The sequence below is a fragment of the Anticarsia gemmatalis genome, chromosome 14 (genome assembly GCF_050436995.1).
Source record: "Anticarsia gemmatalis isolate Benzon Research Colony breed Stoneville strain chromosome 14, ilAntGemm2 primary, whole genome shotgun sequence".
NCBI lineage: Eukaryota > Metazoa > Arthropoda > Insecta > Lepidoptera > Erebidae > Anticarsia > Anticarsia gemmatalis.
Window position 1 is genome coordinate 6,720,649 of NC_134758.1, and position 18,813 is coordinate 6,739,461.

Genomic DNA, 18,813 nt, shown 5'->3' on the forward strand with positions numbered 1-18,813 from the left:
GTACAACCGAACACAAAACAATTATTTGGGGATCACACGGATAATAATTGTTCTGTGTGGGAATCGACCCCGCGACTTCCTGACGCAATAATAGCAGCATGGCTACTTATACCATTGGACCACAGAGGTAGTCTATTGTACCGCCTACTCTCTTGAGAACAAAGTGTTTATTTTGTATGTCTATCATTGTTCGTACATAAAAATCACTATTAATTTTGTAAATCAATCAATCATTGAAGCAATTGGGATAGACATCATCACTATCTATCATTAATTTATAGACATTTTGATCTCACCAGCTGCAATAATAATAATCTATGTAATCCAAACTAAATAAGTGCCAAAATCTACACACAGTCATAGTTAGAAAACCCACTCAATGCCACTTAGGCTGAAATAACTGATGAAACTTTGTAACCAGTCAGGTTACTAGTTAGAACTACCAAAACTGGTAATTTGCCCCTAGTATACTTTCCCATTTGATTATTTTAACAGTTTTATCACAATAATATTGTAGGAAAGTGAAACTTGATCTTCATAGTCTTGGAAATAGTAAAACTTGAGAATTGGGCATAAGAGAATTCAGAACAATTTTTGGAATAATTTTCCAATCACGAACCAGAAATAAGAAAAATATTTAGGATAAATAGAGTGGATTGAGCTGGAATAGGTAGGTGGTACTGAAAACTTATATTAAATGATAAAAAATAAGTAATGATTCATTTATTTTGGTTGAACAATAAATTATAATCAATGTTAGTCACATATTACTACTGGTAATTTGCCATTTAACAGTATGCTATTAAATAAAATGGTTTAACAACTATGAAATTTATAATTCATCTACATAGGGGACAAATGCTAGGTTTCCTGCAGCACCCATTGATAGCTTGGCTTTGCCAGCATTGGAAAGAGCCTGTAACAAATAAAAAATACTTTTAAGGTTTGTGACTCTCATTGTTAAACATTAAATGGTTAACAAACACTCTAATATAAATAAATATTACTCTTTTCATATCTTGCTTTTGGAGTATAGAAAGAGTTATTGCTTCAAAATAGAACAGATTCAATCATTTTACCTGTGCAATGTCGTTGGAGGAGAGCTGGTCAATGGTGCTAGCAATTTCAGCAGGAGTTTTGACAGATCCAGTGTAGAAACCTTGTGCCGCAATAGACTCGGCGAGAGAAGTGCCTTCATCAGCCTCTCCCAAAACCTGGAGCTTCAGTGCGTTCTTGCCAGCCTGGATAGCAGGTCCACTCAATGTGGGGTTCCTCAAAACACCAGCGACAGCCTTTACAGCCTGAAGAGAGAAATAGAAACATGTAACCATAACTTATGTAATTGTTAGGTAGTTAAAATTGAAAAATAGGTGATACTTACGCAGTTGGCCTCATCTTTAGGTACGGTGAGGACAACACCAAAGAGACCATTGTCAGAATATGACACGTTGAATCCAGCAGCAGCAAAAGGTCCGATGTTACCAACAGCCTTAGCCAAAGGCGAGTTGTCAGCACCCCACTTTGTGACTGGACCACAACCCAGAGCTGAAATTGAAAACATACATAATTATTATGTTAATTTTTCACACAAAAATTTTATGTTTCATTGTATCAGGCTTGTTTTACACATTCAGTCCAACACGTACGGTTCAGAGGCATGTTTTACGAACATTCATCTACACATATGCGGATTTACCTCTCAGCTATGCCGATAAATGCCAATCCAAATATGTGTGAAGTAAGCCCTACTGATGTGTTTAATGATCTTTATGAAGGGGTGGAAATATATACATACCTTTGGCAGCAACAGCCAAGGCAAGGGCTTGTGGAGAGCCAGCAGGCGCACCTTGAACGGCAAGAGCAACATGAGCCAAGTCACCTCCCATTTCTTTCCTGTGTACAATATTATAACAATAGATTAGTTTTCTTAAAGCATAGTAGAAAATCTGAAAATACTTTTAGAATACGTACCTTAGTTCACCTCCAAAGTATGTGGAGCTTTCCTGGGTTTCAGCACCACTGCCAGACAGTTGAAGAGCCTGGGCGACAAGGTTGGCTTTGTCCTAAAGTATAAAGACAAAAGATTATAGCCTTGTTCCTTGGTTGCCATAAAAGAGTGTTTTTTATTTAAAAATAGTTTACCTGGCTTTCACCAACGACAACAACAGCGCAACGATTCAGCGCCAGGTTAGCGGTAGCGAAATGTTGCAGTGATTCGGAAGAAACCTTGCCAATCCTCTTAGGCGAGATGAACAGAGAGTTTCCAAGGTTGCGGCGGTAAGCCGCCTTGTGGAGCAGATCTACAGCACGGACCTAGTAACAAATACATAAATTTATCTATGATAATTTTTTTGATAATGCTTTTAGGCATTATTTACTTTCCACAGAAGATAGTAGAAGCAAAGTGCATGGTATAAAATTAACATACCTAAATGCAAAAAGGTAACAAAAACTTTAAAAAGAGCTAATGACTTAGCAATAGTAACAATGAATTAACTTTGTTGAGCTTAGAAGTGAGAAACAAACATTTTTTGTAGCTGTTCCTGTAATGCCATGTTTTGCTATAAATTGATACAGACCTGGGGAGAGAGGGCAGCGATGTCAAACTTGAGACGAGGGAGGTTGTCATCCAACTCCCAAGGCCTGAACTCCTGGTTAGACACAACATTGTTCAGCAGCTCCAAGGCAGGCTGCAAATTGTCCTGAGAGGCCTGGAAACAATTCACATAATTATTAAAATGAAATCAACCAAGCTATTCATGGAAAATAAGTACTGTTAATTGATGTTATTTAATTTTCTGTTCATGAAATGTACTGTAGACACTACATGCATATTAAATAGAAAAACAGATAAGGATTATGATAGTTGTACTCGTTTGTAGCAGCAAACAATTTCTTGTTCATACTCCAAACCCACACACATTATTTGACTTACCTCAAGGGTATAGTAGACAAATTCGCGGTCACCAGAAGCACTGACTGTGGCACCAATCTGTGCCAGTTTACGTGCCAAGATAAAGCTGTTGGCATTCTTGGTGGTAAGGCCAGCAGCTGATCTCAAGACATGGGAGATACCCAACTCCGTAGCAGGCTCATAGCGAGAACCAGCCCTGTAATTTAAATACATAATATTAGACATTCTGCCTTGCATTTGTATAACATTAGTGACTGGTAAAACCAGTATCATAGCTTGAAAATGTAAATTTAAAATTTCACAATGTGAATCAATTGATAATTTTAAATATCAGAAGCGAACGGAATTTGAAATGATCAGAGGTTAGTTTATCGAATTTAAAATTAAAATAAGATCATAGTAATCACCTGAAGGCTACAGTAACCCTGGTTACAGGGGATCCATTGTCAAGAGCAGCAACGAAGGTCTTGCTTGGCAGGATCGAGCTTGACACTCTGGCCTCCTTCTTGCTAGCAGTAGCTGCCTGGGCATAGCTCCTAGTCTAAAATACAAATCACACATGTTCTTATGGTTTTAGATAAGTACAGATTCACTGACAACTGGTTTACATAACAGGGGTTTGACAGGACGAATTATCGTATCGTATTTTAACAGTTAAAACTAAAGTGTTAACAATAACTTGTTCTATGGAATCTACACATACCGTAACTTGACGAATCAAGGGAGCCACAAAGGTCTTCGATGCCATTTTAATTATTTTTCTGCTTCTATCCTGTGCTGCGAATCGCAATCACGTCGATTTAGGGCCAGGCAGGGCTGTCAGTTGGGCTCACAGACAATAAATTTATCACAGAAAATTATATATTGATTACATTTATCAGGTTTCATAAACCACTCACAGGTAGTAATTTTGTCCTTTATTATTTACTTATATCTACAATAATAAAACATCACTCATTTATCTATGAATAATTTTATAGGTAAAAGGCACAATAGGAAACATAGCGTAGAACGGAATGGCATTATACTCTTTAATAATTTGATAACTGACCTTTTGATATGTATTAACATTTTTCGAAATTATTAATCATAATTTGGTGCTTGAATAATTCCTAATGAAACATTTTGTGATAATTTCGAAAATTTTTGGTAAGGATATATATCAGAATATTTTTTTGTTTTACCTACGCGAATTTTAGCATGAAATATTTTTAGGCAATACCACATTATTTGGTGTAGTCTATTGTGAAAACGAAAAAAAAAATAAACGTCATAATAAGTCAATGTGACGTACGCATACAATAATGCCGCCAAATTGATTTTCGGTATGTATTTTTCAGTAATAATTCGTGAAAAGGCTCGAATATTCACAGTAACGTTTTGAGATTGGTTAAGTTAGTCTGACAGACGCTTTTGAATTTATTTCTTAAGTTTTTATGCCTCTGAAAGAAGCAATAATTAGCAACCTATCCTCAAAGTGTTTACCTGACAGCCTTCCATACCACTTAAAACTGATAAATATATTTTTGCAATCTTCAGGGAAGGAATGACAAGTTCGGTAGCAGCTGAGTTCATCACAGTGTTCGACCAGATAAATACTTTAAACACACCTATTGATTCCGATGTCGATTGCAGCAAAAAGCGACAGCGTAGACATATCCTGAAATTCAAAGAAAATGCGTATAAACACAAATGTAACAAAGTACTGAAAAGGAAATTGAAGAAATACAAACTTCGTCAAGATGGAAAAGAGGATGAAGATGTCTTAGATGTGTCAAGGACATTGGTTTCTTCACTTATTATAAAATCGCCCAACTATCTAAAAGAACATTCTATTGATGAAGGTGACCTACTACTTGAAGAATTGAGACCTAGAAACTATTTGTTCAAGATGGTGAGGAGGAAGGATGCTCTCAAGATAAGTAATGGTGTTAAAAGTCCCAGTATAGATATTAAGCATGCCGATGCTGATAAGATTTCAGAGGCCGTCTCTAGTCAAGAGAAAAAACACACAAATGCCTTTCAGTTGTTAATGGACTCTAGGAATAAGAGCATTGGAGGCAATTCACCCGGTAAGGAAAGAAATGAAGATCAGTATGAAAATGAAGAGATACTGGAAAAGAAAAATATCAAAGCTAAACGAAGCTTATTACTACAACAAATGGCTGAAGCAAAAGGATATTTAAAAAATAAGGAAATAGAGGAATATCAGGATAAGATTATTAAAAAGAAAATGGATAAAAGAGCAGAAAGATTAAAGACTATGATCTTAAAAGAAACAAAACCAGCAAAATTAAATGAGGAGTTAGGTAAAACTAATTTACAAACACCTGATAGCCCTAAATTGAATCACAAAGAAAAGCAAGAACCCACAAATAATAATATTTTGAAGAAACAGGCAAAATCCTGGAAAATAGTTGACATTTTTAACACCTTGGATGAACCAGTTATTGTAAGTCCTGAGAAAAAACACATTCCAAAAGAGGATCAAGAGTTTTTGAAGAAATTGTCTCCATCTTTAAAGAAAAAGGAGAGTATGCTGAGTTATTTTAAGAAAGTTGACAAGGATTCTGAGTGTTCCCCTGTTGACTCAGAAAATGACAGTCTTATTAAAGTCAAATTACAGCTTAAACCAAAAAAGAGAGGTCGCAAGAAAAAGTTAAGTCTTAAGAGAGATGCCATAGACTTGGATGATTCCCCAGAAATAAATGATGAAAATAACGAAGCCAATAATGATCCTAAAATATTGTCTGAAGCAGTAGTAAATGATTGTGTTGATCCAGAAATTAAAACTGCTGAGAGACAAAAACGAAAACGAAGCACTAAAATAGACCAAGTTCAAAGTTCTGAAGTAGATATTACAGCTGGTAGTAATGAGAGTAGACCAAAGAGATCTATTAAAAGGCCTGTGAAGTATACAGATGAAGCATGTCTGTCCAGTTCTGATGAAGATATGCATATTTTTACACCTAAAAAGAAAAAGCATGCTGACAGTGTGAGTACTGACAAAGTGTCCAATAAACCCAAACAAAATGTGGATGGGCCAGTAAAGTCTATTACTGAACAAAAGGTTGTTAAAGAGGCAAGCACACCCAAAAAACCTGTGAAGTTGGCTCCAATATTTGCTTCCAAACAGTTAGACCCTGCAGCTTTGGAAGCCAAACAAAAATTTCTTCAAAGTGGGGTCCCAGATAAATTAAAGAAGATAATTCAACAACAGAAAAACAATATCACTTTAAGTAATGACTTTCCTGTTGTGGTCCATGTCCAACAAAAAGATTCAACTGTAGTTACAAACAGTCAACCACTTCTCGACATATTAGAAGATTGTAATGTGGATGATCCTTGTCCTTTGGAATGTGAAGTGAATGCATTTAAAAAATTATTAAACCTTAATGAAGCTGCCCACATAGAGAATTTAGACAACTGTAGAAAGAGTACTCAAGCAACATTACAGAGTATAAAACAACTACATCCAAAGTTCCCTGTGTACAGAACTTATCGCTACTTGAGAGGTAAAAGAAAAGGAGAATTTAAAGATTATAACATAGAGTTTGATAACAGCATTGAAGTTCTGAGTGATGTGGTAGATGTTAACAGTGATAGTCCCGATAGACTGAATTGGACAGACAAATATAAAGCTATGTCCACTGATCAAATCATTGGTAACTTTGAAAGTATTAAAGAATTAAGAAAGTGGTTGATCTCATGGACTGAGAATGAAATAAAATCAAAGTCTAGAGGAAATACTGGATCAGATTCTTCTGATTACTACCAGTCTGATACTGACAGCAGGGAAAGTTTAAAGGCTATGAATAATCTTTTAATATTGACTGGGCCTACGGGTAGTGGGAAAACCTCAAGTGTGTATGCTGTAGCAGCTGAGTTGGCTATGAAAGTTATTGAAGTGAATGCAAGTAGTAAGAGAACTGGTAAAATTATGTTACAAGACTTGCAAGAAGCTACACAGTCTCACAAAGTGAATAGGGGTACTAGTATAGACAACAGCCAGAAATCACAAGAGAAACAAGTCACTGAACCTATAAAGACTTTAAAGACTTATAAAAAGAGAGGAAGACCAAAAAAATCTTTAGAAACTGTAAAGAAAAAGATTCCAGATAAAATTGAACAACCTGTATTAAGTTCTACTCCTTCAAGTCAAGAAAGCACCAGGACTGGGATGTCGCTTATTCTTATTGACGATGCAGATATTGTTTTCGAACAAGATGACGGATTTTCATCTGCCATTGTTCAGCTAGTACAATGTTCTAAAAGACCTGTTATACTGATTACATCCTCAGTACTGTGTCCACATTTGCAAAGATTTTTACAAAATGGAAAAATCTTAAAGATGTGTCCACTTCTACCCAGATTACTTGGAACCTGGTTAGATATTATGTGTTTAGCTGACAGTGGTATAAGCTGGCCAGGGGATGGAGGCAAATTTCTAAACTATTTTAATGGAGATATTAGAAAGACTATGAATTATTTACAGTTCTACATATCAAGTTATGCACATGGCCTTAATTTCGATGAGGAGACTGCTTCTCAGAATGTAGACAATTATAGGAATAATGTTGATGATGAGAACTCAAGTATGTCCTGGGCAGATCACGAGGAATTGGACTGCAAGAAATTGACACCAGTTGATTACAATCAAGTCGCAGATAATAGTTCTATGTGGTTGGACTTTGTTGAGAAGCATTCAAATTTATTAACATTCAGATATCCTACACAGCTGTTTAATATTTGGTGGAGCATCCCGCGCCTTTTGTGTTGTGAGCCTAAAGTTTCCTATCCTCAAGCCAAAGCTAAGCTGTCAACTGAGACTGGTAATAAAGTACAGCAGATTATGGAACTAGAAGTATTAGCTGAAGCAATAGATGCATTATCATTGTCAGATTTCATAAGTCAAATCCGTCCAGATTCTACTGCTGATATAACAACCAAGCCTTGGTATTCTTCTGTATCTGACAGTGTATCAGAACAGGACTATGTGGACTATTACATGAGTAATTACGAGGTCGCTGATGAAATATGCCACACGTTGGCAACAGGCACTATTGCTAGGGCACAACATATATTAGGCTGTGAGAAAAGAACGAATTTATCTTCCCCAGGAATGTCTTTGCAAAGGTAATTATGTCACTCTCTTTTTAATTATTTTTCATTGATAAAATCGTCAACCATAATTTTTTGGCAGGTCAAAGGTTACGAGTTTAATTCCTGAAATAAATTTTGTTTTTCAGTCAAAGTATTTATAAAACGAGTGAGATAATTTACTGATTATTTTTAGTCTTTTTTAACATTTTCTGATAAGCGTAATGGGATTCAAAATTATAAGTTAATTGTGAAAATCATCTTCATTTGTGGGCTATTGCAAATATACTTATACCAGACAATAATAACCATCACATACTTTTTTATTACAATATTTTATACTTAGTACATTACGTTAAGCGTCATTTGTACCTTGCGGGATTTGAACTCAGCACACAAAGAAGGTTTTAATAAGACTTCCTTATTAACAGAATATGGCCAAATGACCTAGTACTTTGTGCATTGTCAACATAATGCTTATACATACGTACAAATAATATTATATGTAACGACTGCTAAAATACTGTTATCCAGAATCCTCATTTAGTTGCTATGTCCACATGATTGTCCATAAAGTCAGCTGAAAGGTCAAACTATACTAATACTGGATTTGTCGTAGGTACATTATTGTTTCTATTCGCCGGTGGTCGGGTTAAGATCAGACGGTAGGCACTGAGCATTGTGTGTCGACCTCAATTCTATGTTGATAATTTATTAAGATGGGTACTGACCTCTACTAACTCATCAAAAACGTGCAATAATATAAGTGGCCCAAAGTTTTCGTCAGCATTGCGTATATTTTTGCATTCAGACCCCAAACTTAAAGATCCTATATAACTAGTTTTACATAATATCATCGACAATTTATACCACATCATGTAAAGCTTTAATCCGGGTTAATAAACGGTACCATGCGTCAGTATGCATTCATCATTCTTGTATAGCACAAAAGAACAAAATGAAAGAACTTTAAAGTAGGAAACAATTTTATAAAGTTTTCGGCGTATCACATTTTGGAATAGTTACATGTTGCGTCGCTGCTCTTTCAGTGTTACCTGTGAAATTCAATTTAAAGAACCTCGTCAAGCGTGTCTCTTTCAGTGCGTGCTATCTTATAATCCTAATATAATTCGCTGTCGGTTAAGTGTCCTCGAGAATGGAAAATAACGTAACACAATGACCTGCATATGCTTATTTTTCGTATACTTATATTTACTAAACAGTTCTTTAAATTGTCACAAACAAGCTTGTATCAGATATATCTTCGTAATTGTTCCACGTTTTCACATCGTGATAGGATTTCATAAGTTCGTTAATTTTAAGTGTACCTAAAAGTAAATTTCTTTGTTACAGAGAAAGAGACAGGGTGGTTTCACGTCACAAGAGTTTGAGTGGTTATTTGAACTCATCTGCAGTTTTGGACAGAAGATCTCTAGCGCTAGACTATTGGTCGTCTTGCCGCACTATATGTAGACTGGAGAAGTCCAAGAACGAAGCAAATATCAGCACAAAGAGGAACAATCGTTTCTGTCATTATCTCAAATCATTGAATGTTCTTTGTAAAAGTGATACGTTCGATAACCTCTGTGACAGCTTGTCTAATGAAGGAACTGAATTAAACATAGTTAATTTTAATGAATGATAGATAAATGTCGCTATTGTGTTTCCTGCAATTGTTGTTGTTGTTACATGTTAGCGTTTATGTGTATTTTGATTAAAATTATTGTAGTAATAAATGTTCGCTATTATATCACTCGGTATTTGGTTTAAGTAGCGTAAATTGTATAATGTAAGGGAATATCAAAATATACCAATCGATGACAAAATTAGATTAATTATATTTTCTAATTATTCCACGTTTATTTTATGTATCTGTCTTTATTAAAACCGTTTAATTTATTATTATAGTAAGGCTAAAATCATTGATTTTTTATTTTTCAAATATAATTTTCTTAATACCAGATGCGGTAGTTATTCAAGGGTAAAATTCCTTTAAAATATGTTGGAAAGTATCGTAATAAATTGTAATAAAGGCGCCCATGGATGATCAGTATTGAATATCATGCAATACCACGTAACATTCTGATAATGTGGTTATTTTCGTACTTGTTACTAAAATTACTCTTGTTTTTCCAACATTGAATATCTATATTATTATCTCTTGGCAACTGGTACCTATTCCTGTTATGTCTGTCTGTCTTTAACATGTACTTACTTTATCGTGAAGATACTCTTATCTGTAAAATAACAAATTTGTATTAAGTTTTATTTTTATGTGTTATTATATTAATTACATGGTAACAAAAGATTTATATAAATACAGTTGTTATGTACGAGCCGTATCAAAGTTCAGCACTCGTAATAAAGGGGTTTTACTTTCACAATATAACTGAGGAATTAAACTAAACTATTACGGGCAATATTTTTTTACTGTGTAAAACTTATTACGTAAGAAAATCTACTACGAATTCTTGGTTCTTTCTATTTATCTGTTCTCGAACACACGTCAGGGCTAATTAACCATGGTTATAATTTCCTAAATGAGAAACTGTACATATATTCCACTCAAGTTATGAGGGCGCATAATGCTTTTACTATTAAAATAATCATTTTCAGTCTCATCTAAGAAATAAGTTAAGCTTAAAGTTCCATGAGATTTTTTAAGTCAGACTTTTTGGGAAATCCATTTCCATAATAACGGCGGAGTTTATATATTCCAATATCGATTTCTGGTATTGTTAAGAATTCCTCATAAATAAATAGGTAATCTAATAGCTAATTTGTTTATCATATCTCTCGCCTAGGCGCCAATCTTTTCGCCGGTCATGTTTCAAACACGCTCTTAATAACTTGACCTTATAATATAGCTGTTTCAACTTCGAAGTAAATGACCGCTTATCGCAGCCATGTTACTTTCCTAAATTAAGTGCTGTACACTACCAGCGAATTTCCTGTAAAACAACTAGGAAATAAAATACATATCAAATTGTTGATAATTAATCAATTACTTATATTTAAAAGATAACTGTTACTTATTAATTTTTCTCTGTTATTCTTTAAAGTTCCATTTCATACAAAGTTACAAATAAATCTTGTCTTATTCATGTTTAAAGTCCACGATAAGATATTACGAGAGCATTCTCAGATCACGATGCTTACATAAAGGACTTAAAATTCTTCTACTTATGGTCAAAAATACGAAATATCTAATTAGTAAAAATAAAAATGTTCATAAGAATATTTGCTGTCTTTCTGTGTCCCTACTGATTTTTCACTAACCTTCACTTGGTCGTTACTATGTTGAATTCATTTTTATTGAATTTATTTTATTGTTTCCAATCCGTTCTATAAATAGCAACACGTAAGTTATAGACAAAGTTACTCATCCGTATATTAATAATGTAACATATCAGAAATCGCGTAATTAAATTTCATCATCTTAGCGGGCACATGAGTAATCAATTAGTCGGAGTTTTGTTGTGTTCGCATAGTATTTAGAGGGCGAGTGTAAACAACCTTAAGCCTATCTAAGCTGATGTCAGTGCATAGTGGGTGGCATCAGCGACCTAGAGTAAAGCTTTGAAAAGTCCCGATATGCAAGGATGGGTCACAATCTGGTCAAGCTATTTGCAGGAGACTTTATAAATAGCTCAGTTGTTTACACCATGTTGTCCGACAGATAAGACCCAGAGCTACGTCCAGCCAGATGATTCCAGAATGCATTTACAAAGTATAGTATTGGCGTGATCTTTAGGTGAATTATCTTAAGCGTTACAATTGAGTTAGCTGGCATTTTGTAAGCTCGATAATAAAATGTCCTAGAAAAGCCAACGTCTTCATATTATTCAGATACTTACTCAAATAATTTATTTCTAAGTAGGTACGTCAGTTATGCAAGTAACGACAAATGAAACAAATAGGTATATTTAGACAGCGTATCAATGTAATGCGTTTACTAACGAGTATGACAAACTGGTAATTACTAGTAAAGATTTGGAGCAACTGGCTGGCTTTATCTAGAATATGCTATTACAAATATACCTACATAGTTTCCTTTAGGCAAGGCTGCGTTATTAGAATACTAAATCAATACTTAGGTGACACGTAGCTTTCTAGGCTACTCTGACTAGGGTTTTTTGCGGTCGTTGGGTACTGTTCTTTGCTGCAAGAAATTAATTGAAAAAATACTAAAGCTAAGTAGGTATATAGAAAATCGGATCAATTATTTATGATTGGCAATGTCCAACTTTTGCGTACACAATATTTTCTATTTTAATAGCAAAATCCCTGCGCGTCATATCATACCCAATGCGTCAAAGGATTTTGATGGCAAATGTTATCCTTCCTCAATAATTCCTGATAATTCATAAATATGTTACTAAGTATATTTTAACCCTTGAAACGCTACCGTCCGATATATGCGGCACTTGATTTTCGTTTTATTTATATTTTCTCTGGTCTTTAAGGCAAGAAGTCGCAAAAAGAATATTATAGGGTTTTATGTAGATATTGGCGATGAACGAGTTAATGACAACCTTAAAACCTCCCTACGTGACCGACTTTTAAGTTCTAGACAATAGATGCATCAATTATGTACCCACGAAACAAGACAAATATATTTTTTACTTAACCATACAGATGCAATCAAATACAGCTAGAAGAATATTAACCTATCTACGTTTTTTTCTAATGAAAGTTACCTACTCTATCTTCGTTTATTTTATTTTCTGTGATGTACTCCTTTCTTTAAAATGATATGATTTCTTTGTTAACCATATTTCATTGTCTCTAGCCATTAGAATGCCTATCGACTTACTAACAACATGCATGTACTTTGTACCTCTGTTTATTACTCATAGCGTAATCTGGCTCATGCAAGCCTCATGGGTCTGCGGTCGTGTTGCCTACTTCTTAACAAAAAACTAAATTCTATTAAGCATTAATCGATGGTATAATGCTGGTTCTGAGAAACAGAGAATCCAGCCACATCGGCTTTACCGACTGGAATACATTTTCTATAAAAATCTTTATAGACGTTTAATAAAATTCGACTTTCGCTACTGTTATGTGCATATTTAAAATAAAATATCACCACTTTCATTCATAACTGTGGAGTATTGAGAAGGAAAGGCACAGTATATCTAGTCTTGTTTAATTCATGATTTATGTTACTACTACAATAAAATTTATGATAGGTGGCAATACATAACCAGTGTATAGTTGTTGTTGATTACGTTTAATAATACATAAATTAAAGGCAGTTTTTTTCTGAGAGTCGTAGTGTCGCGCGGTCGGTAACGCTGGCGCCGCGCGCCGGCCGGGGTTATCGGTGAGGCGCGTGCGCGACGCCTGTCGTGCGCGCCGCATAAATATAAGCGCTCAGCTACGAACGGCTTCAGTCCTAAAAGTGCGTTACGACATACACGATACCACATTACAATCGTTCAAAATGGTTCGTAGCAGTCTTCGCGAAGATACTTGTGGTTACTGCAGCGCCTGCGTGCGTGTGCGTCTGTGTGCAGCTCGCGGCCGGCACCCTGAGCCGCTGGAGTGCGCCTACAAGCACATCTTAGAGTCATACAGCCCAAACAAAAAGCCGGAAAAAATACAAGAATCGCCCAAGTCAGCGTGTGCTTCGTGCCGGTGGACGTCAGACGCACAGTTCCCGGAGACGCCGCCTTCGTGTAGTGACTTAAGCCTCGAATGGAGTTCCCGGTCTTCACAACGATCTCGTACGCGACGCCGCAACAGATAGACCAAAGTGAATGTGTTGATACAGCACCAGAGCCTTCATTTTGGGAGACCAGCCCTCAAGAGTGTCGGTGGACGATACCACCTTCGGACTTGAATCGGCTGAGCCATTCAAGTCGGCATAATAAGCCGTTACCAAACTCAATTTGTGATATTATAACGTATACCATTGTTTATGTTATTTAATAAATTATTTTCACATTAATAAATGGTTTTATTTTCAAAGATTTTCGTAGATAGGTATGGTGTGACATTATTACTTTACATAGACGAATACTAATCCAGTAAATCAAGTGTTAAGCTGGCAGCAAATTAATAGTTCTGATATTTTTACAAATCTAGAAAAGTATTACGCAATATTGAAGGTTATTGCATTGACCATTTTAATAAAATATTTGAAGTTCAGGTGCAAGCGGTCAATAGTACGGCAACTACTACACACACTGAACCAAGGTCAATGTTATTGATTTGCAAATATCACAGTTCTCAGACCTTGCCTTTGAATGAACAGATAGCTCTACAGCTAAGTTTGTAAAACGAAAGTTGAAAGAGTTGTCTCACATTCCCCACAAAATGTTATGTAAAAGAAAAGAAAAAGCTAGATAAATATCTTTATATAATCACTTCCATTCATGCCAGTACTCAATTACTGAGAACCAATTACGCTTAAAGTTAATTACATAAGCATACGTAATAAGTAGAAATTAGAAGTTCTTATTATGTTGTTAAATTGTAATTTTAACCTCCGAGATAAATTGAATCTGTCGTAAACGTGACCAATAATGATTGAAAAAGTGATAATGACCACCCTGTATATAAATAATATTGCTTTATACGGTCAGTCTGTACATTTAAGCCAATGATTTTAAAATTACTTAACACTACTGAAGTCTGTCTTCGAGTAATAGTGAGAATACGAGCTTTCTTAAAATGTCCTTACGTAACATTTAATATGCATGTAATCTGGTTCAGAATGTAGTGTGCTTAAAACAAACACGTTTACGAGTCTTTATTTGCACAATTGAAGGTTGAGAGCACCTGACCTTCTAATTTTAGAATCGTGCAATGTGCATACCAAGTATATTAGTACTGTCGTTTGTTTAAATAATTGAAAAGCACCGATGTAGGTTATTTTTTACTTCTGACAGAGTTAAATCAGAGGTCATTCATAAAAAAAATGTTGTGTTCTTTTTAAATACATTTAAATAAAAATGTAACCCCGATTCTAGTGATTCTTTACAAGAGCGATAGTTTGTCTCGGGAACAGGGGAACCACACCACCCGTACTGCTCTACTTGGTTTTTCGTCAAAAGCTGGCACGTGTTGTACCTAGTGTCCAATACTCTTATTATCTAAAAGTCATCATATAATTTCGGTATAATTACCAATTCGACAATTAGCGTGAGTATTGGCACGTAGAACACTTAAAACTTTCCTATATACGTACAGTATATTTTTTTCAGTCACTACATTAATTAAGCATATCTTTAAATGGGTGTAGAGACACTTTTGGGTTATCACTTTTACATTAATATTTACGTCAAAACATACGACTTGTTGTTGTTTGTTTTTAAATCCGTTGATTTTTTAAGATCTTAAGACGGTTCATCTTTACACAGAAAGTTGAACCGATAAAAAAACGGGTGTTAATTTCTTCCCTAATTGAGACTACGAATCAAGAAAATATTTTCATTGTCTTACTAACTGTACTTACTTTCATATTTTAGGTGAAAACTTTGTTAAACCTTAAATGTAGGATAGATTATATATCTTAAAAAATAGTTTATGCTATATAAGGTAGCATCCAGCCTTAACATAAATTGTTTGCATTTTTGGTATGAAATAAAATTCTTACGCAACATCAGGTTTGTTTTACATTCACAGTAGCACACTTTATTTATCTTCTTTCGGACTAGGCAAAAATGGATACAGGATTTATGTAGAAACAGTTACACAAGAAATTATTGTTGGTTAGAAATCGCAAACAACACGCGTGTGTATTACTAGTTGTCGATTTGACTCAAAATTAGTTTGAATCGCTCTGATAGTGATATGAGACCACCAAACAAGGGTTCCTTGAGTTCAGTCGCTGTCATTTGCGACTTTTGAGATCATTGTGAACTGTATGTAGGTTATTTTATTCTACAAAACTCTGATAATTATAATAACTGTAAATTTTTATTTAACAATACTTAGAGAAAAAGAATTAAACGCGTCTATGGTTTATAGATTTTTCCTTTGCTCTTTTTTAGGTCACGGAATTTTGGACTTAAAAAACTTACCTATACCTTTCTAGTTTTTACATTTTCCAGTTTTTTGTCATTAAGTTAATTTTGAAGATGATATCTGACTATGAATCAGTGTTGGGCAAAATTTAGTTTGATTGATGATTGATGATTAAGATTAAATTATTTAATCATGACTAATGAATAATGACTAAAAAAATTCAATCATGAGTCGTGATTGATGATTAATTAGTGTTAGTGTTAGTTATTCAATCATGACTAAAATTTTAATGACTAAAAATAATAGTTAAATAAAACTAAGCTTTTCAAGTCTACGTTCCATGAATGTTGATTTGTTAATCACAGGTTTTTAATTAAAGCTAGTTTTACAACAGAATCAGTTAATTTTTTTTTTATTTACACAGGTACACATTTGCAAAAATAAGTTCGGGCTAATTTAGTTTAAAATAATTTAAATTGATTTTTAAAACTACGCGTTTTGAAAATCAAATTTTATAAATAATGGAAATATCTTCTTTCAGTCAACTTAAGGTGGTGATCAGTTATAGTTTTATAGATGTGTTCAATTAAACTAAAATTATGTCACCTGAATTATTTTTTTTAGTTTAATCATCATACAAAAATACAATAAATTAGTCATCAGTCATTTAATCATTAAATGATTGATGACTAATTTATTTAATCATGATTATGATTATTATTTTTACTCATGATTAATTCAATCATGACTAAATAATTCATGACTAAATTAGTCATGACTAATCAATTGATTGAAAAAATTAGTTGATTGACCCAACACTGCTATGAATTAATTGGTTTTCCCCAAGTGCGACTTCATTGGATCAAATTAATGCTTATCATTTATCTGTTTTTAGTAAGTAGCTACACACATACGAGTATCGTGCAAATGTTGGTACTAAAACCGAGCTGATATTGACTGATTGTATATAGAAACATGTGTACCTATGTCCGTACTCTCAGTGATTTATGACTAAACAGAATGTAATATATTATTATATTCGTGTAAGCAGGCGTTGTAAATAGGCACTTACATTTATGAATGACAAAGGAGATTATTTTAAAATGGCATAAATATCTCATGTAGGGACATTGCCCTCGGATCAGACAAACACTGTTGATAAATGATTTGAAATAATGTACCGTGTTGCGAACAATTGATTTAAAAATGCATTTTATAAATAAATAAAAAATGTTACATTATAAATCAATTTATTTATTGCATTATCTGTTCGATTATTCTATAAATTACAAGAAACTGCTACGAACAAGTTCTTGGAGAGTCCTAATTAAAAATAGGACGACCTTTGCCATTGATTTATCAAACGTACACTACGAACACTGTTATACTTAATGTTAATTACACTTTTGACTTTGCTATTAATATACACGATGAAAACGTGATTTTAAACTCTCACACTAATCAGATTTTTGATTTTTGACCTCTCTTACCTTTTGAACTAATGTTAAATGATTGTTACTACCAAAAAATAGCTTCACAATCAACCTGACAAATGTAGCCGGTTATAACTTGATTTTTAGTGACGCTATGTTCAGAACAAATATATACGTAATGAAGTTGTTTTGTTCAATGGGAATAGTGGTATACCTATACCTATAGAGAAACACTGAATTTCATAAACACTTGTCCAGCTAGTCCATCTTTATACGAAACTTAATTTCAATCTGTAGCACTGTGAATAAAAATATCCTTTTATGTTATTAAAATTCAACAAATATCCATCACATAGGTAAATATTTGATGCCATCTATAGCTATTTTTTGATTCCAGCTGTGTTTTTGCAAAAGATCGTATTATCAATCGTTTGACGTATATCAATGTAGTAGCGGCGCCTAAGTTACCGTGCGGATGTATTTACTCGTGTCGCGGGTTCATATCGCGTGTTTTTTTGTTTGATGGCCACTTAGCGTCACTCGCGGGGCAGCCCGCTCATCCCGTGCATGGATACCGACTGTCCCACAATGTTTTCACGTTGACAAAACCCTCCCACCGCTTACTATGATGCTACAAAGATACATTCTATCTGATAAAACCCTCTCTTCATATTTCCTTATCGTATTTGTTATTGACCTTACGTTTTTACAGCTCGGGGAACTATCATATATTTCTGGTTCTTCGTAATACTTATGAAATGAACCCCCAACGTGTTGTTGTCTAAAGCCGTAAGGTAATTTATTTGGGCACATAAACAACTATAAGTGGATGAGTAGTGTGGTAACTGATATTATTGCTATATTTGAATGTCATTGTTTGATAATTAAGATATGTTAATTATAAGTTTTGATTTTTTCATTCCACGAATTAGTTATTTATCAATATTGTAGAGTAGTAGTTAGATAAACTTTAAAGCTTGTAACAAACCCTCATCGTTAATAAATATAACGTTGTTGTGTTCCTTGTTCTAGTGGGAATATCAGATTGAAGAGCTTCGAAGCAGTTTTAAGCAGTGTTTGAGTTGAAACAGTTTACTGGGTTTTTACCCTTAGTTTACTGTTCTAATATCAAGATGTCTCTTCCGAAGAACAAGCAATAATAAAATTTACAATTTAAAAGAAAACCAGCACTTTTGAATACTAGGCTTTACATGACTACTTAAAAAAGCTTACATTTGAATCTCCATTGCACTACAAGTGAAGGTAGGCAAGCTTTAAATCAGCACCATTTCCTATTAATCGGCAAGTACATAAGATAATAGAGTCTCTAAAATAGTACAATATTTAAGAATGTCGTTGCCATGGCAACCGCCAATGTGCCCTCATTTC

At 34.2% G+C, this 18,813-nt stretch overlaps 2 protein-coding genes across 2 annotated transcripts; one reads left to right on the forward strand and one right to left on the reverse strand.

Moving 5' to 3' along the window:
* Positions 1-708: 708 nt before the first annotated feature.
* On the reverse strand, positions 709-3,773 carry LOC142978380 (cytochrome b-c1 complex subunit 2, mitochondrial-like). The gene is made up of 10 exons (XM_076122808.1): positions 3,618-3,773; positions 3,322-3,455; positions 2,936-3,110; positions 2,580-2,711; positions 2,143-2,313; positions 1,972-2,063; positions 1,796-1,893; positions 1,382-1,545; positions 1,080-1,301; positions 709-916 (listed from the first exon to the last, which is right to left on the reverse strand). Exons 1-10 carry the CDS (start codon positions 3,660-3,662, stop codon positions 833-835), a joined length of 1,317 nt encoding a protein of 438 aa, XP_075978923.1. The 5' UTR covers positions 3,663-3,773; the 3' UTR covers positions 709-832.
* A 414-nt stretch (positions 3,774-4,187) lies between these two features.
* On the forward strand, positions 4,188-11,254 carry elg1 (enhanced level of genomic instability 1). The gene is made up of 3 exons (XM_076122780.1): positions 4,188-4,239; positions 4,454-8,050; positions 9,368-11,254. The coding sequence occupies exons 2-3, from the start codon at positions 4,461-4,463 to the stop codon at positions 9,654-9,656; spliced, it is 3,879 nt and encodes a 1,292-aa protein (XP_075978895.1). The 5' UTR covers positions 4,188-4,239; positions 4,454-4,460; the 3' UTR covers positions 9,657-11,254.
* Positions 11,255-18,813: the final 7,559 nt, after the last annotated feature.

Bases quoted from the DNA above. Each gene is read 5' to 3' on its own strand.
- LOC142978380 (XM_076122808.1), bottom strand. From the start codon at position 3,662: ATGGCATCGAAGACCTTTGTGGCTCCCTTGATTCGTCAAGTTACG. The intron at 2,064-2,142 runs GTAAACTATTTT...TTTATACTTTAG, and splicing joins TTGTCGTTGGTGAAAGCCAG to GACAAAGCCAACCTTGTCGC. The intron at 1,546-1,795 runs GTATGTATATAT...TTTCAATTTCAG, and splicing joins CTTGGCTGTTGCTGCCAAAG to CTCTGGGTTGTGGTCCAGTC.
- elg1 (XM_076122780.1), top strand. From the start codon at position 4,461: ATGACAAGTTCGGTAGCAGCTGAGTTCATCACAGTGTTCGACCAGATA. The intron at 8,051-9,367 runs GTAATTATGTCA...TCTTTGTTACAG, and splicing joins CCAGGAATGTCTTTGCAAAG to AGAAAGAGACAGGGTGGTTT.